Source organism: Sinocyclocheilus anshuiensis, unplaced genomic scaffold, assembly GCF_001515605.1.
Source record: "Sinocyclocheilus anshuiensis isolate Anshui unplaced genomic scaffold, SAMN03320099.WGS_v1.1 scaffold4327, whole genome shotgun sequence".
In the NCBI taxonomy this organism is placed as follows: Eukaryota; Metazoa; Chordata; class Actinopteri; order Cypriniformes; family Cyprinidae; genus Sinocyclocheilus; species Sinocyclocheilus anshuiensis.
In genome coordinates this window covers 18,711-39,844 of record NW_015544801.1, presented here as the reverse complement: position 1 = coordinate 39,844, position 21,134 = coordinate 18,711, and the positions used below count along the sequence as shown (strand labels likewise).

Genomic DNA, 21,134 nt, shown 5'->3' with positions numbered 1-21,134 from the left:
ACAACAGCTTCGAACGCGGCTCAACCAATCAGAATCAAGGACCGGAACTCTCCGTTTTATAATGGTTATTTCATAATCTAGTTTAACATGAATACGCATTTGTATGTAAAAACGTTACTAATGTGTCAGTTTTATTTAAGTTTTCATCATCTTTTCCTCCAGTGACAAGTAATGACACTGTAGTCGGTCTGCCATACTAACTTAAAATGGCAAAAGTTAAAATTTAATTTACATTTTTAATGTACATTTTTGATTATAATAAAAAAAAATATATATATATATATATATATATATATATATAAAATAGTAACTAGTGAAACATGAACTAGTCACTATTAGAATAGGTATTAATATGTAATTAATAAGTGGTATCTTATCAATAGTTACCAGTAAAATTGGAAAGGAATATTAGTTCATATCAAAATAGTTACTAGGAACTGAAAATATGCAATTACAAAAAAGTGCTAGTAATTTAAAAATAGTTACTTGTAAGGAAATATTTAAGATACGTTCAATATTATTTTGTAAACTATATAAAATTCAATTTTTTTAATTTTGTTTTTAATGCACACTTTTTGGCAGCTGAGAGTACAATGGAAGTACTTTTTTAACACATCTCTGATTCATTGAAACAGATATTTTTAAATAATTCATTAAACAATCTGAGTTTAAATCAGTGTTTCATTGAGTAAAATATTCGGCAAAGTCCCTGCCTATTCATTTACATACTCACGATGTTTTAGTACAGATATACGTGGGTAAATACTGACACTTACTCATATGTGTTAGTTTACATACAGGGAAATTAGATTAATTACATTTATTTATTGCAGTATTTATTACATTTTCATTCTGCTTGACAATGGTTTGGTTGAAAAGATGATTCCTCCAACTGAAAAGGAAAAAAAACATCTATATAAAACAACATGTTCGCAGTAACTTATTTTGCATTTGACATTAAATGACACCTTTTTATGAAAGAAAGAAAGATTTATAATAGTCATGTCATGATCAGTAAATACGCTGGGGGCATCTTCTTGTCTTCTCACCTTGAATGAATGTTGACTCATTTGAATAGGGTTTAGTATCGAGCACATACGCACCCTCTAGTGGTGATGTGTCACTATGATCAGCTGTTCGTGTGATAACTAAATCAACAGACACTAGTCGGAGTTCAGTGTGAGGGGAATTAAACCCCCTGCTGTGGTGCAATAATTAATTGGCCATTCTCTGTCGTGCTTTGCTAGTGAAGGCCAGTAAAAGCCCGGGACTGCAGTCGCTGCAGCACAGTTCACTGCAGGAGGTGGTTAGTGAGAATATAAGACCCCAGGCTGTCTCTCTCTCAACCACAGTGACATAAACACATGCTAAATGACAACATGTCCTGACTTTCTCGGTTTCTATTCTCAGTTAAACAAAAGAGCTGGTTTGTGGAATGATGTAATTATGTGTCTTTGTGTGTGACTACAGATCGTGTCTGCAGTGCAGTACTGCCATCAGAAGAGAATAGTCCACAGGGATCTCAAGGTGAGACACACGCACCCTTTAAGATCTGCTCACCTTTAGTGATTTGTGTTTCATTGAGTTCTATGCAGACCGCTTTGCTACATTTCTTTGTGTGTCTCTCTCTGTAAAGGCTGAAAACCTGCTGCTAGACGCGGACATGAATATAAAGATAGCGGACTTTGGCTTCAGTAACGAGTTCACCATCGGGAGTAAGCTGGACACGTTCTGTGGCAGTCCTCCGTACGCGGCTCCCGAGCTCTTCCAGGGGAAGAAGTACGACGGGCCAGAGGTGGACGTCTGGAGTCTGGGGGTCATCCTCTACACGCTTGTCAGCGGCTCACTTCCCTTTGACGGACAGAATTTGAAGGTCATTTCTAGTTATATTCAAAATCACTTAAGGCCTAATCAAATGCAATAAAATTAAGTGAAACGATGCAAATCACTGATAAAAATCTTTAATTGTTTTATACACACTCTTTTTTGATTTGAATAAAGTTACATACTACCGTTCAAAGGAATGGGGTCAGCAAGATTGTTAATTGAAAGAAATTAAGACTCTTATAAAACAAATATGCATTAAATTGATCAAAAGTGGCATTTTACATTGTTACAAATAGGGTTTAAAAAAAGTGGAAAATTTCCAGTAAATTTCAGAAATATTCCAGAAATTTTGGAAACTTTCCAAGATTTTTTTGGAATATTCCAGGGATTTTTGGAAACTTTCCGGACAGTTTCCACCCCTTTGCAACCCTAGTTACAAACAACTACATATAATTAATAGTCGTTAACAAATAATTGTTACCTAATTGATGTATTGTTTTGCTTGTGAAGAGGTAATAGTGATGCACTGTTTGCTTTAAAAAAATCCACTGCTCCATCGTTAAGCTTATGTTTTTATATAGTTTACCTAAATGAGAATACAGCAAGTTTCCCTACAAGCATATTGCTCTGGCTGTATGTGCTGTGTTTGCTCCTCACTCTGAATGTTGGTCCACACAGGAGCTGCGAGAGAGAGTTTTGCGAGGGAAGTATCGTATACCGTTCTACATGTCCACAGACTGTGAAAACCTTCTGAAGAAGCTGTTGGTGCTTAATCCAGGCAAACGTGGAAGTCTAGAGGTGAGACGGCTCTGCACACTTCACACACCCATCTGGGTTTATACTTTTCTGTGAAACACAAAATGAGATGTCTAATGCGCTTTTCCATACAACGAAAGCATACTGTGAACAGGGCAACTGTAAACGCAGAAAAGGACAAAAGCACCATTAAAAGTTTCCATAGTAGTCCATAAAAGTAGTCCATAAGACCTGAACGCTTTATTCCAAGTCTTTTGAAGTCAAGTGAAATGAAATCTTAATCATACATTTGTTAACATTAAACCTGGCATGTCACGAGTAGTAGAAACTTGTTTAGAAATGACCTGAAATTCAGTCAGGACACTCTAGATAGTGCAAGTTGATAGGTACTCAATATGTGACTCTGGAGCACAAAAGCAGTCTTAAGTCGCTGGGGTATATTTGTAGCAATAGCCAACAATACATTGTATGGGTCAGAATGATTGATTTTTCTTTTATGCCAAAAATCATTAGGATATTAACTAAAGATCATGTTCCATGAAGATATTTTGTAAATTTCCTACCGTAAATATATCAAAACTTAATTTTTGATTAGTAATATGCATTGCTAAGAACTTCATTTGGACAACTTTAAAGATGATTTTCTCAATATTTAGATTTTTTTGCACCCTCAGATTCCAGATTTTCAAATAGTTGTATCTCAGCCAAATATTGTCCTATCCTTATTTATTCAGGTTTCAGATGATGTATAAATCTCAATTTCGAGAAACTGACTCTTAAGACTGGTTTTGTGCTCCAGGGTCACATGTTATTCCTCTAGCAATCGGCGTGTAAACCAAATGGTGGAAGCAGATTCACCTCTGTTGCATCTGCAGTAGGGCTGTGCGATTAATCGAAATCGTCATAAAATCGCGATTTGAGACATTTTGTTACACCTTTACTTAGTGATTATTTTGCCTTATGTCTGTTCTAGAGACATTTTACAGCTTTGTGATAAAGCTCTAATTGGTTTTCTTTTGGAAATATGTTTCAAATTCACACTGAATGCATTAATGACTGTAAAGCATGTCTGTGTGTGTCAAAATCGTGATTAAAATCGAAATCGCAAAATTGATCAAAGAAATCGCGATAGTTTTTGCACAGTGCCATATCGCACAGCCCTAATCTGCAGCCTATGAGCTTGTTTGCTCAACATTTAAATAGTCTGTTTCAGTGTTTTCAGTTCCTCGACACCCTCCTCCTCCCCAGCACCACCTGTCTAGAGCTGCTGTGGAGGATATTATATATGTCTCTGTGCAGTAGCTTGTCTTGCATACTCACAGCAGCATGTCTGTGTATGCTTTGGTGCTAGTGTCCCAATACTGCCATTTTCTAACATCTTGACAAATATTAATATTTGATACTATTTTCGATACCACAGGGAAAAAATGGCACAACATTTAGGGCAAACAATTTGAAGAGTAAGGCAGAAATGTATTGCTTTTAAAAGTACACCTGCTTTGAGAAAAAGTGGATGTTTCATAATAAGTTAATGAATTTTTCTAGTTTACAGTTGTAAAATTACAATACTTATGGTTTAAGTTCTTCACTTGCAAGAGTTAAACCCTCAAGGCTTAGTTTTGGCAGAAAACTGTCTGTGACAACAGGTTTGCAAATGCTTCTCATATCAAATCTGTGTGTAATGCTGTAATCATCTGTTCAAAAAATGTTGGAAATGATGTGAATGTGAAAATAAAATGTAACACACGCTCTTGTGTTTCCTGGTGCACTTCAAACTCACAGCACATACAGAGATGTTGCGTTTACTGTGAGTGACGATGCTCTGAGACTCTGAAAACTACTCGTGTGTAAGAACACACTGATGCGCTTCTCTCTGAAAATATGCAGCGCATTGAACCATAGTATGTACTTCTGTAAAATACACATTTATTGTGGGCAAACTTCATGACGACGAGAACAGAAAGCGAGAAAGCACTGTATCGATACTGTGGAAAATGAGTATAGAAACAGTTTGAAATATTCTGAATCTATATACAGTGGGTACGGAAAGTATTCAGACCCCCTTCAATTTTTCACTCTTTGTTATATTGCAGCCATTTGCTAAAATCATTTAAGTTAATTTTTTTTCCTCACACAGCACCCCATATTGACAGAAAAACACAGAATCGTTGACATTTTTGCAATAAATCTGCAAAAATGTCAACAATTCTGTGTTTTTCTGTCAATATGGGGTGCTGTGTGTACATTAATGAGGAAAAAAAATTAACTTAAATGATTTTAGCAAATGGCTGCAATATAACAAAGAGTGAAAAATTGAAGGGGGTCTGAATACTTTCCGTACCCACTGTATATATATATATATATATATATATATAACTGCTAATTGATAAAATATTAATAGTAAATTAATACATTAATATGCAAAGGTGTGTCAATCTCTCACAGCAAATCATGAAGGACCGCTGGATGAATGTAGGTCATGATGAAGAGGAGCTGAAGCCGTATACAGAACCTGAGGCAGACTTCAGCGACACCAAACGGATAGGTCTGTACCTTCCCTGACCTTCCAGGTTTCACTCCTTATTTCCTATTAATGCAATAATGTTTAAAACTCAAGAAAGTCTGTCCATATCATATACTACATGGCCAAAAGTATGTGCGCTTGGGCAAGGATCACATAGAACGAGAAGGAGATTCTGTGTGCATCAACACACCTCTTCTCTTTTTGCAGAGCTGATGATCACTATGGGTTTCCCTAAAGATGAGATCACAGAGGCCTTAGTAGGGCAGAAATATGATGAGGTCATGGCCACGTATCTTCTGCTGGGCAGGAAACCTCCAGAGGCAAGTCATGTGTGTTTATTAACGATCAAAACATCAGTCGTAATTACTAATGCTTCATCCACTTCATGCAGTATATTCTGTGCAGTGCTGTTTTGCCATCATTGAGATACTATTATATTTCATTCATATTTTGAATTAATTATTACTTTTATAGAAGTTTTTGTAATTTTGTTGTTTTTATTCAATTTTAGTAGTTTTTGTTTTTTTAAATGTATGTATTCTTTCTATTCATTTTTATTTCTGTTTCATTTGGTTTATTTTATTTTATTGCATGAAGTTGAAGTACGTTATAAAGAGAAATCGTGCCCTTTTAGCTAGCTGAAATGAAGAAGTTTTAGTTAACTATAATAACCCTGATCTGGTTTTGTTCGCTCGTTTTAGTTTGAAGGAAGCGATTCGCTGTCCACCACAAACCTGTGTCAAAGGTCACGACCCAGCAGCGACCTGAACAACAGCTCTACACAGTCACCAGCACACTCCAAAGTCCAGCGCAGTATCTCAGCCACGCAGAAACAGTGCCGATTCAGCGACCACGGTACAGAACACACACTCAACATTTCAATTCATTCTGAATAATACATTTATTTAGCTCAAAACTAGTTATCAGTTATCGAATAATTAATTTTCTGATGCTGCTGTTCAGAAACAGTTGTTGGCTCATTTTGGATGTATAGTCTACATACAGAATGTGGCATGCATAGGTTTTATATAAAAAATGTAGTGCTGTCAATCGATTAAAAAAAATTAACTAATTAATCGCATATTTTTCTGAAATGAATCACAATTAATCCCACCTAACATTAAAGTTTTTAAATATACTTTTATATTGCAATAATTTCACATTCAATCTTCAAATTAATGTACAAACAACATAAAGACAGTATATTTTTAAATATTTGTTTAATGGCATCTTTTTTATGACTGAAGGCCAGTATCAATGATACCAATACTGATTTCTCTATAACCCCCCCAATATGTAACCATTGACTATAGCCATTCAACATTGCAGTATAATTGAGAGCTATCAATTTGAACATTTACTAGACTTTAAAAAATAACTTCTAATTGAATTGAACTTAAAACAATCTTCACATAAACCCATTATAATAAATGTCATATTTACCTGTGCCCTTCAGCAGAAATATACAGAAAATGAAATTGAAGTTATCAAACACTAAATTCTAAATTAAATATAGGTGAATCCTTAAAGCTATAAAAGTTAATTTTTCATCTTTTTTTTCTTTGTCCTTTGATTAATAGACATCACAGCAGCTGGTTATCAGGTTATTTTGGTTTAGGTGTGGTTTCTTTAAGAGCTGCCGCTGCTGAACGTGACGCGGATCTGACTTTCTCTCAACTCTTTTTACCTTTTCTGACCCACTTCAGGTCTTAGTCTCTATTAATGAACTGACGAGTTGAATCAGGTGTGTTAGATGTGTGAGACAGTGCTGGGCTCCAGGACAGTTTTGAAAACCATTTCAAGAGACATGTTCTTAAATGTGACTTATATAAAATATATTACATGCATGCACAGTTTAAGGCAGCTTTAATCGCCTTTTTGCTAACTTCATGACTTAACTGACCACGACATTGCATGCACGTAGTTTATTTCACGCTTTGATATGAAAGGATACAGGCCACAGCACACCGGCGCCTTTGTGCGTGCAATTAAAGAGCACGCGCTTCGAGCACAGTACCGTTTCTACAGGCGACAGTGTGCGCCGGCGCCTTTGTGCGTGCAATTGAAGAGCACGCGCTGCGAGCACAGTACTGTTTCCACGCTCGCTTGACTCGCGTCTGGCACCGAAGTGAAGAGGAGCGCGCATCTGAAACGTCTCCCGTTCTCAGTCGTTCTGTGACTGAATAAATGCTCTTCTTGTCAGGAGAAAAAGTGACAGAAGCAGCAGTTGTGAGTGAGGTGGCCAACACTAGCCCCGCCCCTGCGTTAATTGCTTTAAATATTTTTTACACGTTAAACTGAAATAATTAATCGCCTGCGTTAACGTGCTAATTTTGACACCACTAAAAAAATTATATAATACATTTTTATTATACATTTTCTTAGTTTTAGAAAGTCTAGGTCTGGGGTAAAAGGTATAACAATAAATAAATAAATAAAGTAGAAAAAATAAATTAAGGCACAGTAAAAAGTTTCCAAGACCATTTTAATGTAAAGAAGTTTAAACCTGTCCATTTAAAGGGAAAGTCAGGGTTGCCAGGTTTTCACAACAAAACCCACCCAGTTGCTACTGGGGTGGGGGGGTAAAATACATGTAAAATACACGTTCTCCTTTTAAAATTTGCATTCCAAGTGCTAAATATCACGTTATTGGGGTCGCTTCAGACCACGGATATGAAAAACAACCCGCGGCAACAGTGTTAAAGTAGCCTGATTCCGCGGGAAAACCGCAGACCTGGCAACACTGGGGAGAGTTCATCTACAAATAAAAATTCTCATGTTCCAAACCTGTATGACTTTATTTCTTCTGTGGAATGTAAAAAGATGATAGTTTGAAGTATGTTGGTAACCAAAGAGTTTCAAATCCCATTGGCTTCCATTTTTTTGCATTTTTTCCCCATTCCTATGGAAGTCAATGGAACCCAGAACTGTTTGGTTACCAACATTCTTCAAAACAACTTCAACTGTTCCACAGAAGACAAAAAGTCATACAGGTTTGAAATTCATTGAAGATGAGTAAATGACAGAATTCTGGGTGATCCATTTCTTTTAAATAAAAATCAAGCTCTATAAACATTCCAATGTTTTAAAAAGAACCCAAATCTGTTGATCTAATTTATTTGATTTTGAGCTGACATATTTCCATGTTGTTCTGAACATGAGTCTGATTCTGTGCAGTGGCTCCGTCCATACCTCCGGCCGTCTCTCACACCAAACGCTCTCAGGCCAGCAGCGTGGAGGGAGAAAAGAAGAAGGAGGAGAGTAAGCTGCCCTCCTCCAGCTCTAAAGGAGACATGGCCGCCTCTCCTCTGGCGGCCCGGGAACGCAGGAAGTCCTCCACAGCTTCAGGGGTGAGAGGTCACACGAGCCGCTACATCACGTGCCATGTGATAGGGTCTCTTAAGCCATAAAACCCCAAAGATCATGCATGATTCTACGCAGACGCTACATACGATTCGCCTCACATTCTCCATTTATAATGATGTGTGCTTGTGTGAGCAGAATAGTGCTGCTGGGGGAATGACGAGGAGGAATACATACGTGTGTGAGAGATCCAGTACAGACCGGTACTCAGCCGTACCCAACGGCAAAGACAGCAGGTGAGCAGACTCCACACACAGCTTCACCGCGGCGTTTCTCAAACTGTGCATGGATATAGACCTTCACATAAAACCACTGACATCAGCTCTCCGTGTCCATTCCTGATAAGATGTGAAAGCCATAACGGAAACCAACATGAAAAACAATTGCTAACAAAATGAGAATGTGTGTTTAATATATATATTCATTGCATCTAAATTATTATTATTAATATTTGTTCTGATATTGTGTATCAAAATACTAGCTTTTAATAACAACATAACAGCTTTTTATAACAATATAATATAGCAATAATTTGTATTACTCCAATTTTGTTCTCTGCTTTGGCTTCTTCAGGGAATATTTTTGTTGGTTGAGCAAAAACAAAAACACAATATCTGGACATATTGTATGTGAAATGTCAGTTAAACAATATTAACTTTTGCTTATAGAATTGTTGTATGTAAAAACAATAGGTTCACATTGTGTGTGTGTGTATATGTATATAATACAATACAATAAATATATAATATTTTAAATATATTTAAGATAAAATGTCTATGAATAAAATTTTATCTTAACACGTTTATAAGGCCATCCAGAATATGTGATTTTTGGCGTATATGTGGTTCCTACATGTTTAAATATAATTAAAAAATAAATACATAAATTTAGTATAAGCATGAAAGTTACTGATGGATCATGATTTGTTCGTGAAAATATGCATATGCAGATTTCATGCACAAGTTTTTGTGCAGGCATATCACACTTGCAGTAGCGTGCTGAGTATCACAATCTTTCTTGTGAGATAGTGCTTAATTAGAATTATTTTTTGTACCAGGGTAATTATAATGAACTACAACCAAAACCATAAAAATACATTTTTGTTACTTGAAATAAAATAAACTTCAAAGAAAACAAAAAAAAAAACAAGGCAACATTTCTTATTTTCTTTTAATTTAACTAGATGTACTAAAATAACTAAAAATAATAAATAACTAATACAAATATGTAGATCTATTCAAAAAGTAAGAAAATTTAAAAAACATAACAAAATTACTAAAACATGAACTAAAATTAAAATGAAAACTAAAACTAAAAAATAATAATATAGTAAAATAAAAAAATTTTTACCATGTGATTATGCACTCTCAGCAAAGTTTTACATATTTCACCATGTTTGAAATAATTCTGCATATTTCCCCCCAAAATCAGTGCAGAAAATTGCCTGGTCTCTGGTTTTATTATGCGTTAAAACATGCTAAATTTCTTGCAATCTGTGTTTGCATTGTTCTTGATGTGAAAGGCGCATGAATAATTGATTCACATATGATGTCAAGACTGATGTTTGCTCTGTGTCTTCCTCTTCTCTGTCTCAGTCTGACGGAGATGTCCGCCTCTGCGAGTGCATCTTCCTCAGTGTCTCCAGGAGCGTCCACTCGGCCGCGGCATGTGAAGTCCATGTCCGCCTCAGGCCACCCCAGCAAGTCTCCGCTGCCACCCATCGAGGACGACGCTGAATTCAAGGGGTGAGCCGACATGCTCTTCAGTATTTCAGTATTTCAGTATTTTTATTCTGCTATCATTGAGATACTACCATAGTGTTTGCTAGTTTTTTTAATTCGTTTCTATATTTTCTTATATTTTAGTTTTTATATATGTGACCCTGGAGCACAAAAGCAGTCTTAAGTCGCTGGGGTATATTTGTAGCAATAGCCAACAATACATTGTATGGGTCAACATTATAGATTTTTCTTTTATGCCAAAAATCATTAGGATATTAAGTAAAGATCATGTTCCATGAAGATATTTTGTAAATTTCCTACCGTAAATATATCAAAACTTAATTTTTGATTAGTAATATGCATTGCTAAGAACTTCATTTGGACAACTTTAAAGATGATTTTCTCAATATTTAGATTTTTTTGCACCCTCAGATTCCAGATTTTCAAATAGTTGTATCTCGACCAAATATTGTCCTATTCTAACAAACCATACATCAATGGAAAGATTATTTATTCAGCTTTCAGATGATGTATAAATCTCAATTTCAAAAAATTGACCCTTATGAATGATTTTGTGCCCCAGGGTCACATATTTCCTGTTTTCTTTAAAAAAATTGTAGAAATTACAAAAATGACTAATAGCAAAAATTTTAATGTCTACATTTTTTTTAATTAATTTGTATTTGTATTTAGTTTATTTTAATACAAAACCAATCAAAAAAAACGTTTTTTTTATTTCAGTTAACATTTATGTTTTGTTTATGTATAGAGATTCAACTGGTTTTATAGTTAAATAATTTGTAAAGAATTAACAGTTTTGTTTCTGAGTCTGGTTCTTTGAGAGATGTCATGAAATCACTGTGAATCCGTCTGTGTGTCAGCAGCTCTGGCTCCAGGGCTCCATCCACGTCTCCGTCGGCTCACAGCATCAGCAGCATGACTCCGGATCGGACCCGCTTTCCTCGGGGCACTTCCAGCCGGAGTACCTTCCACGGGGCGCAGCTCAGAGACCGCCGCAGCGCCACATACAACGGCCCTCCCGCGTCCCCCTCGCTGTCCCACGACACGGGCGCTCTCGCTCAGGCCCGCAGGGGAACCTCGTCCGGATTCATCAGCAAGCTCACCTCCAAGCTTGTGCGCAGGTCAGTGTCCAGATCCGTCACTGACCGTCTCCTGAGGTTTGTGTGGAAGTCGGGTCAGGATTCAGCAGAACTGTAAAAAACTCAGAGCTCAGCAATGATGAGTTGCACTACTAGTCAAAGGTTTTGAATAATTACGATTTGTTGATGTTTTTGAAAGAAATTGTCTCTGCTCACCAAGACTTCATTTATTTGATTAAAAATGCAGCAAAAATATAGTAATATTGTGAAATATAAATCAATTTAAAAGAACTGTTTCTATTTTAATATATTTTAAAATGTCATTTATTTTACATACATTTTCAGAAGCCATTATTCCAGTCTTCAGAAATATGTTGATTTGGTGCTCAATTATTGATAATGGTTCTTATCATTATAATTGTTGAAATCTTTTGTAACATTATAAATGTCTGTACTGTCACTTTAAATCAATTTAATGCATCTTTGCTGCACACATTTTTGATAATAATCAGAACTGTTTCTCGAGCAGCAAATCAGCATATTAGAATGATTTCTGAAGATCATGTGACACTGAAGACTGGAGTAATGATGCTGGAAATACAGCTGCGCATCACTGGAATAAATTACATTTTAACAGAGATTCACATAGAAAACTGTTATTTTAAATTTTACAATATTACTGTTTTTACTGTACTTTTGATCAAATAAATGCAGCCTTGATGAGCAGACGAGACTTCTTTAAAAAACATAAAAAATCTTACTGACTCCCAGACTTTGTGTATCAGTTTGTTGTTCTTATAGTGCTTTTTAGAATTCAGATGTAAGTTTCTCATGTAAGTTAGAAGTATTTAATACTTTAAATGACTTCACCTTGAGGCGCCCTTGGAATTTTGCTGTGGGCCCCTAGTGGATCCGGCCCCTGATTGAGTACCACTGCTTTACACTCTTTACAAACCATTAGCACAGGAAATCTCCCTTTAACTGTTAAAGCCCTACACTGCGCTGTGTGTGTATGGAAGAGAGCGAGCCAGGTGGCCTGACACTCACACACACACACTCACGCTCAGTGCTGCGCATGCATCGACTCGAGTGAGCTGCAGTGAGTGAAGGACACAGTGTAAAGTGAGCTGATCGAGCATGTCAACATCTCTCTCAGACCTGGCCCCTACTGCCTGTTTGCAGTTTGATTTGGTGACGCTAGTGCTGCAGGAATTACACTCTTAAAGGAACAGTTCACACAAAAATGAAAATCTGCTGATGATTTACTCACCCTCAGGCCATCCAAGATTAGGATGAGTTTCTTCATCAGATTTGGAGAAATGTACCATTGCCTCAGTGTCTCAGCAATGGATGCTCTGCAGTGAATGAGTGCCGTCAGAATGAGAGTCCAAACAGCTGATAAAAACACCACAATAATCCACAAGTAATCCACACCACTCCAGTCCAGCAGTTAACATCTGGAGAAGACAAAAGCTGCATGTTTGTAATAAACAAATCCATCAAGGCATTTTTAACTTCAAACCGTTGCTTTCAGCTAAAATGCGAGTCCATAATTCATAATCTTGCTTCCTCCAGTGAAAAAGTCATCAGGTCTGACTCAGGAGAGAAATATGCACAGATCAAGCACCGTTTACGAGCCAAAACAGCTCCAAACAAAAATGTGGGGGTGATTTTGAATTATTTATTTTTTTACAACAGCAGATGGACTTTTTCACTGGAGGAAGCGTTATTATGGATTATGGACTTTCTTACAAACATGCAGCTTTTGTCTTCTCCAGATGTTAACTGATGGTCTGGAGTGGTGTGGATTACTTGTGGATTATTGTGATGTTTTTATCAGCTGTTTGGACTCTCATTCTGACGGCACCCATTCACTGCAGAGCATCCGTTGCTGAGACACTAATGCAATGCTACATTTCTCCAAATCTGATGAAGAAACAAAACTCATCCTAATCTTAAATGGCCTGAGAGTACATTTATATTTTTGGGTGAACTAGTCCTTTAAGTTTTTAATAAATGTATAGAGTTATTATAGATAAATGATTTTTCTATAATATGTGTGTGGTCATTTTCACTTAAGTTAATTTATTCTTCAGATTTCATGGCTGACCCACAGGTCTCGGGTCCGCGCTTTGGTTTTGAACATGCTGTGTTTGTTTGTTTGTGTTGTAGAACTCTGTCTTTCAGAACGGCGAGGTAGGGAACAATAGTTTGACATATTTCATATCAGTCCTCACACACCCTTCTCCTCAGAACTAGACTCCTGTCGACCCGTGTGTTTCTTACTAATGACACCTCTGTGAATGTTTGCACGGCCTGCAGACTGATGATGACACTTCCCCCACCTCAGACTTTACCCGTGGAGACTGCTGGTGTTTAGCTGTAGTCTGGTTGGATCTGTTGAATGCTGTTGGTCTGTAGTGGTCCTGTACCCGTTCCCCTCTCTCCAAATCTCTGTGCTATAAGAAACTTTTCTCAGTTTCCACTCTCCACCACCAATCAAAATCACAATAAGGCAGTTTTTGGACTTCTGTTATGCAGTAAGAATGATGAAGTAAAGAAACAAGAGGCCATTCATCACAGTGATTTCACCAAAGCTAAGAGAAGTTCACAGGCACACATGAAGCAGTGGTAAAATCCCTGTAACACACTGCTAATGTTTTTTTGTTTTTATTAAAAAAACAGCAACATGATGAAAACATCAGCAGCAGTATGTATTCTGTTCACATCAAGGACGGTAACTGTAAGCATAAAGTTTTAATAATAGTCCTAATTCTAGGAGAATAGTGACGTCCACACCAGTTATATAATAACAACAGAGGAGCAGTGCTGTTGGAAACACTTTCAGAGTCAGAGTTTTTTCATGTGATTTTTTTTCACAAGCCAGTTTTTTCGCAAACCTGCAGCTGATTCTAAAGATTTCATTGGTCATGTTAATCACAGCGTTGATTGCCTACATAATGATGAAACAAATACTAACCCCAAAATTAACCATAACAATAAAGTTGTAATAATCATCGTAAAAGAATAGCAATGTCCACACTAACGATATTGATGGAATCTCTTTCAGAAGGTTTTTTTTTTCATGTGATTTCAAACCAGTTCAGCCTAAAGTTTTCATCGGTTATAACTGAAATGCTGAAACTAATATTAACCACTAACTCTAACCTAAACCAGAAAGTTTTCATAATCGTTTTAAGAGAATAGTGATGTCAATTGAATAATTTTTAGAGCAATTTTTAATAAAGCAATAAGCCCCATGAAGCCGTGGTTTACAGTGAATTTATAACAGCTAAGGGGCGTTGTTAGGCACGACGCGAAGCGGAAGCGTGAAGTGTGCATAACAGCGCCCCTTAGCTGTTATAAATTCACTGTAAACCACGGCTTCACGGGGTTTATTGCTTTTATAAAATGGTTATTCCATATACGTAGTGAGGTTTCACAGAATAAAACAAAACAAATAAAGTGTAATGATATTAATAAAAACAGTATTCTTCCATCAAACAATGTAGTTCCTCAGAATCAGTTGTGGTTGCAACAAAGTGGTTGCCAAGCAACACACAGAAGTAAACAAAGGTGTATGTTTGTAGTGTAATTTACAACAGCTTCGAACTCAGCGGCTCAACCAATCAGAATCAAGGACCAGAACTATCCATTTTATTTATTTATTTTTCGCGAGCCAGTTCAGCGCAAACCCTGCCACTTTGGTTCTAAAGGGTTCATTGGGAATATTATTTACAGTGTCGATCAGATCAATCTTGCATGATTGGGTTGACCAATGAGATCAGCTGTGGGCGGGGTTTACGCTGAACTGGTTTGGGGAAAAAATGGTGCATTTGTTTAAGCTGAAAAAAGATAAAAACGTTAACATCCAATCAAAATCCGACGGACTTAAAGGCTCTCAAGCACTTAAAAGCGGCAGAAAACAACTGCAGCAAGCTTAAACAAAATCTTATCATCTGATGGTGTGGATGCTAATATAGTTATTATAGTTATTGCTCTTGGTGTGAATGGCCCTCAGCATTAAGCCGTTTACAGTTGCCTAGGAACTGTTGTCTGTTGTACTAATCTATGGTTTTAGAGTTTAGTCGTCCACTGTTTTCTCAACATGACCTCTGATATTTCCCAAGGGTACCCAGTGAAGGAGAGGCCCACGGTCGGGCGTACAGTTTGAGGTGAGGTTTTCATAGATCCTCTGTCTTATGTGGTATTTGTTGTTGCCTCCTCCGGTCAGTCGACAAGAGTCTGTGTTGATTGAAATGGTTCAGATGACCAGTGTACAGTATTTGACTATGCGTGTGTGTGTGTGTGTGAGGTTTCTGATTGTTTGGTGTATTTTGCATGTTTTCTAATCATTGAGCGCTGTCTTCTATCTTCCTGATGCAGGTTTTACCATTCTAAACTACCTTGCTCATTTCTCAGTCCCTTTATAGTAGGGAGGCACTGATACCGAAAATCTTAATACCTCAAATAAGCAAAAATGGACGTTCAACATCAGCCAGTAGATGTCTAATAGAAACCAATTCCACTATATATATACAAAATATAATGTGTGTCTAATTTACGGTTTTGTTTTAGCTTTATTGGCCACAGATTTTTTTTCCACGCACCTTATTGGTTTTGTAAAGTTGCTCCAGAAAAAAGGCCCGTTCACACCAAGAATGATAAATATACAGATAACAATATATATATAACAATATATTAGCGTCCACACCAACGGACAATAACGTTCTGTTTATTATAAGTGCGTGATGCAGTTATGTTGTCTGGTGATTTAAATGCTCAAGCGCTTGAAATTTGAGCAGATTCTGATTGGCTGTCGATGTTTTTATTGCTCATTAGCCGAAAAAATCGCTCTTGAAAGTGTTTCCGCCAATATTGTTCCTTTGTGTCGTTATAGTTATATCTGTGATGTGGACTTTGCTATTATCAGAGAATTATAACGATTATTAAAACTTTATAGGTATTGTGCTTGGTGTAACCGGCCCTTAAAAGTCTGTTCGCACTAATAACGATAATCATAACGATAGCTACATTAGTGTACAAACCAACGTGCAATTAAATAAGTGCGCCCTGCAGTTTTGTCGTCTGCTGCTTTAAAAGCTCAAGCGCTTTAAAGTTGGATGGAATCTGATTGGCTGTCACAGTTTTTTTCGTTCATCAGTTGGAAAAAACGTTCTGAAAGTAATTCCAACGATATTGTTCCTTTGTGTTGTTTTCGTTATTGCTGTAGTGTGGATGTCGCTATTCCATAGAATTAGAGTGATTATTAAAACTCTGTATTTATAATTATTGTATTTGATGTGAACGGCAATTAAAGTTATCTTCATGCCAATAATGATAACCATAATGATAACTATATTAGCGTACAAACCAACGTTTGATAAAATAGTTTATTATAAGTGCGCACTGCAGTTTTGTCGTCTGTCGCTTTAAAAGCTCAAGCTCTTTAAAGTTGGATGGAATCTGATTGGCTATCAATGTTTTTATTATTCATTAGTTGGAAAAATAGTTCTGAAAGTGAATCCATAGATATCACTCCTCTGTGTTATCATCGTTATAGTTGTAGCGTGGACATCACTATTCTCATAGAATTCTAACGATTATTAAAACTTTATATTTATAATTATTGTATTTGATACGGCCCTTAAATAACTATAACCATAATACTAACTATATTAGCGCACAAACCAACTCTGATAAAATGATATATTGTAATTGCGCACTGTAGTTTTGGCGTCTGCCGCTGTAGGGGCTGAATATCTTTAAACTCAGATGGATTCTAATTGGCTGCCAGTCAGTTGGAAAAATTATTCTGAAAGTTATTTCAACAATTATCTGCGTCAATATCGTTATAGCTGTGGTGTGGATTTCACTATTCTCATAGAATGATTATTAAAACTGTTAGACCTGTTCGCAACTATAACGATAACTTTATAAGTGTGCAAACCAATGCCTCTTTAAACATTCCAGTTCCTTAAAGTTGTGTGGATTCTGATCGTCAATGTTTTCATCATTCATCAGCTGCACAAATCGCTCTGAAAGTGATTCCAGCGACATTGTTCTTCAGTGTTATAGCTGTGGTGCCATTCTCATATCATTAGAATGATTATTAAAGCTTGTCCTCGGTGTGAACAGGCTTTAACTCCACAACACCCAAATCAGAGGAACTCTTCTAACTGTTCTAGTCTGTGATGAGAGTCATTGAACGCATGAACGCTTCTGTGTTTGTCGTCAGGAGTGGATCCGGAGAACCCAAGGAGGAAGGCCGTGACTCGAAGCCCAGATCACTGCGCTTCACCTGGAGCATGAAGACCACCTCGTCCATGGAGCCGGGAGACATGATGAGAGAAATCCGCAAGGTGCTGGATGCCAACAACTGCGACTACGAGCAGCGCGAGCGCTTCTTGCTCTTCTGCGTGCACGGCGACGCGCGGCAGGACAGTCTCGTCCAGTGGGAGATGGAGGTGTGCAAACTGCCCCGTCTGTCTCTCAACGGCGTGCGCTTCAAACGCATATCGGGGACGTCCATCGCCTTCAAGAACATCGCTTCCAAAATTGCCAATGAGCTCAAGCTGTAAGCAAAGGGTTCCAAAAAATACAAAACTATAGGGAACGCTAAAAAAGGAATCTGGCCAGGAAGTTTGAGCACCATTGTGAGTTACTGCTTGTAAGCTACTGCTGTAATGTGTAGTGGAGAAAAAAATATGAATGCAAAAAGATGAAAAGAGAAAAAACGCCCTAGCTTGATCTTCATGACCTCTTGATATACGCCTGGTTAAAACAACCATCGAGTGGATCCGGAGAACCCAAGGAGGAAGGCCGTGACTCGAAGCCCAGATCACTGCGCTTCACCTGGAGCATGAAGACCACCTCGTCCATGGAGCCGGGAGACATGATGAGAGAAATCCGCAAGGTGCTGGATGCCAACAACTGCGACTACGAGCAGCGCGAGCGCTTCTTGCTCTTCTGCGTGCACGGCGACGCGCGGCAGGACAGTCTCGTCCAGTGGGAGATGGAGGTGTGCAAACTGCCCCGTCTGTCTCTCAACGGCGTGCGCTTCAAACGCATATCGGGGACGTCCATCGCCTTCAAGAACATCGCTTCCAAAATTGCCAATGAGCTCAAGCTGTAAGCAAAGGGTTCCAAAAAATACAAAACTATAGGGAACGCTAAAAAAGGAATCTGGCCAGGAAGTTTGAGCACCATTGTGAGTTACTGCTTGTAAGCTACTGCTGTAATGTGTAGTGGAGAAAAAAATATGAATGCAAAAAGATGAAAAGAGAAAAAACGCCCTAGCTTGATCTTCATGACCTCTTGATATACGCCTGGTTAAAACAACCATCTTGCAATAATATCGAAACCCTTTCAGGGTCGGCAGGACAGAGATCTGTCGAGCGAATTATCATAACAGACTTAAACCGACTTTTTCCACATGTACAGTTAAGATCTAGAATGTTTTTGTTGTATTGAATTAATGATAGAGTTGTATAATACAAGACTTTCAGCCTACTTACGTGGAGGTGTTGTATAGTCACTATTGAGCTCTGTACAGAAAAATTATGTTCAATGTGTCATACTTGTTTAGTTGCTTTCTTTTCTTTTAGATTTTGACACCACTCAGTTTTAACAGTTCTTTTATAACTTATCAAGACTTGTTTTTAAAGGCACAGTTGATCCAACAATGGAAGTTCTATTATTTTCTCACCCTCATGTGCTCACAAAACCTGCATGTTGTTATTTTTCATGGAAGTAGAACATTTTGAAGAAATATGCAACTTTTTCTGTGGTGAACATGACGATTAAGCTCCAAAAATGAGAAAACACCATCATAATATGCCACACAATGCAACTTGTGCACAATAGCCATATGTTGCACTTTGTGTAACCATTCCAAAAAAGTAAGTTGTTAATCACTGAAAATGTGCAGTCTTTAATAAATAACAGCATGCATGGAATGGCATGAGAGCAGGTCAATAATGACAGAACTTTCCTTTTGGGTGAATTAATTCAGAGTGAGAATTAGATGTGATCATAACATCAGAATTAATGAGTAAGTGTTTTGTAGAGAAGGCAGTGAGTTTCCCAGATGCAGATGGTTTGGATGTACAGATCAGCTAAAAATGAGTCAACGAACGTCTACATTAACATTCCATACAGAGCATACAGTGAGACTAGCATCATGGAGCTGTAGTGCAGAAATCCTGCAGTGTGTTTGGAGCAGGAGTGGCTATAACTCTATAAGATGATGACTCCAAGAAATTTATTTATTAGGCCATTTTATGCCTTCCTGTTCTGTTAACTGTAGAAATTCATCCAGAGAATCCATTTTTGTTGAGTTGTTTTTGTTTAGTAAAATGTAATTTGTTTTGTAATAAGTGGTGATGATGATGAAGATGATGGACTACGACCACTCGTATTGGTACTTTCTACTAGTTCTTTTGTACTGAAGTATCGAAGGTTAAATGTGCAATGCTGTCTATGTTGTATTACTGTAATGCTGATTAAAGAGGTTGTGACTGCACACTTTTAAGGGAAGACGAGCTCAAGTTTAAGTAGTTTGAGAAAAAGGATTAGTGACTAAAAATATTAAAAGGGTAAAGCTGTGATTAAAGCTTTGAATTGAAGGCACTGAATGTTCGAATGTCAGTAGTGATGTTCCATTTTGTGAAGATACATTTCCAGGATTTCCTTTCCTGGTTTTTATTTATTTTCTTTTATTATTTTTTTTAATGGCTGTACGGATGAAACTGTTTGGATGGGGAAGCAAGCTGAAGGCTGAGGATCTCCAAAAATGCAATTAAACTCCAATACATTTCATCCTTCCACACACTCTTCCCATTTATTCTCTGGACATGGTACTGTACATTTCTGCGGAAAGATCCCTTGGGCCACTGTGGTTCAGTCCCACTGGAGCACATTAAAGCATACTTGAAATGAGTCTTTGAACTGAAATGTTTTGTGTCCTTTTTCTGGAGTATATAGCATACCTCATTGCAATCATTATATCAAGTATTTATGAGAACCAACTGAAAACTTAACATTCTTTCTGTTTTGCAGATGATCATATAAGCTTAGGATATAGTAAATACTGCTGACTGTTAAACGAGTCTGTAAACTCAAATGAAAATCCTATAATGTGTAGTTTTCAGTTCAAAGAAACACCTAGGTCATATTTCAGCCCCAAACTGAAAAAAAAAAATAAAAAAATAAGCCTGTTTTAAGACTATTACAATTCTGTATTGTTGACATTTTCGTAAAAATGTGTTGTGTTGGCTTAATGAAAAGATTGTAAGGGACCTAAAATAGGCTTCATTTTCTTTAATATAATATTTAAAATATAATCTGGACATTTCTTCATGAGATTCAGCCTTTGTGAGATTCACTAAACAAGCTAGACTTCATTAAAACCAATGGTCTGCAGGTTACTGATTTTGTAGATGCCCGGACAGGCTGCACATTAAATACAAATAATGCAACTGATTAAGTTTGTTTAGAGTAGCAACTAAATTAAGTTAGTTTCCATTGATGAACAAAAGGAAATAAAGTTCAACATAGGAGATCAATCTTTAAAATATAACAGTAGCAGCTACAATATAATTTATGCATGACAAATTAAAATGTTATTTGTCCTTGCCATCATCTTTTTGAGGCCTTGATTAACAAGCTTGGTGTGAAGATCATCTGAGCGGAATTTGGTTAATGTTGCATTAAATTTGTAGAAGGAATAGCAAAAATGAATTTAAGGAAATGGTAGAAACCACTCGGTAGACCATTTCAGTCAAAGTTATTAGCTATGTCAAAATTCGGACTCTTTGTGGCACTAGAAATTTTAAGAGAGAC

The 21,134-nt window shown here is 37.1% G+C and overlaps 2 protein-coding genes across 6 annotated transcripts in view; both read left to right on the top strand.

Moving 5' to 3' along the window:
* Positions 1 to 18,075, top strand: part of LOC107698240 (serine/threonine-protein kinase MARK1-like) — a 66,425-nt gene extending 48,350 nt beyond the window's left edge. Inside the window, exons 7-18 of one of the 5 annotated variants that reach the window (XM_016499212.1) lie at positions 1,471 to 1,527; positions 1,637 to 1,873; positions 2,506 to 2,625; positions 5,029 to 5,128; positions 5,315 to 5,427; positions 5,809 to 5,962; positions 8,285 to 8,457; positions 8,609 to 8,706; positions 10,066 to 10,215; positions 11,073 to 11,333; positions 15,422 to 15,466; positions 17,530 to 18,075. In XM_016499212.1, the coding sequence (XP_016354698.1) occupies positions 1,471 to 1,527; positions 1,637 to 1,873; positions 2,506 to 2,625; positions 5,029 to 5,128; positions 5,315 to 5,427; positions 5,809 to 5,962; positions 8,285 to 8,457; positions 8,609 to 8,706; positions 10,066 to 10,215; positions 11,073 to 11,333; positions 15,422 to 15,466; positions 17,530 to 17,872 (1,851 nt within the window). In that variant the 3' untranslated portion in view covers positions 17,873 to 18,075. Of the gene's footprint in view, positions 1 to 1,470; positions 1,528 to 1,636; positions 1,874 to 2,505; positions 2,626 to 5,028; positions 5,129 to 5,314; positions 5,428 to 5,808; positions 5,963 to 8,284; positions 8,458 to 8,608; positions 8,707 to 10,065; positions 10,216 to 11,072; positions 11,334 to 13,463; positions 13,507 to 15,421; positions 15,467 to 17,529 lie in introns of those variants that run through there. The other 4 variants (XM_016499213.1, XM_016499214.1, XM_016499215.1 and 1 more) reach the window with 4 other exon arrangements.
* Positions 18,076 to 18,089: 14 nt separating this feature from the next.
* On the top strand, positions 18,090 to 20,231 carry LOC107698241 (serine/threonine-protein kinase MARK1-like). Its single transcript, XM_016499217.1, has 2 exons — positions 18,090 to 18,422; positions 20,059 to 20,231. Exons 1-2 carry the CDS (start codon positions 18,154 to 18,156, stop codon positions 20,093 to 20,095), a joined length of 306 nt encoding a protein of 101 aa, XP_016354703.1. The 5' UTR covers positions 18,090 to 18,153; the 3' UTR covers positions 20,096 to 20,231.
* Positions 20,232 to 21,134: the final 903 nt, after the last annotated feature.

Bases quoted from the DNA above. Each gene is read 5' to 3' on its own strand.
- LOC107698241 (XM_016499217.1), top strand. From the start codon at position 18,154: ATGAAGACCACCTCGTCCATGGAGCCGGGAGACATGATGAGAGAAATC. The intron at 18,423-20,058 runs GTAAGCAAAGGG...TGGATGGGGAAG, and splicing joins ATTGCCAATGAGCTCAAGCT to CAAGCTGAAGGCTGAGGATC.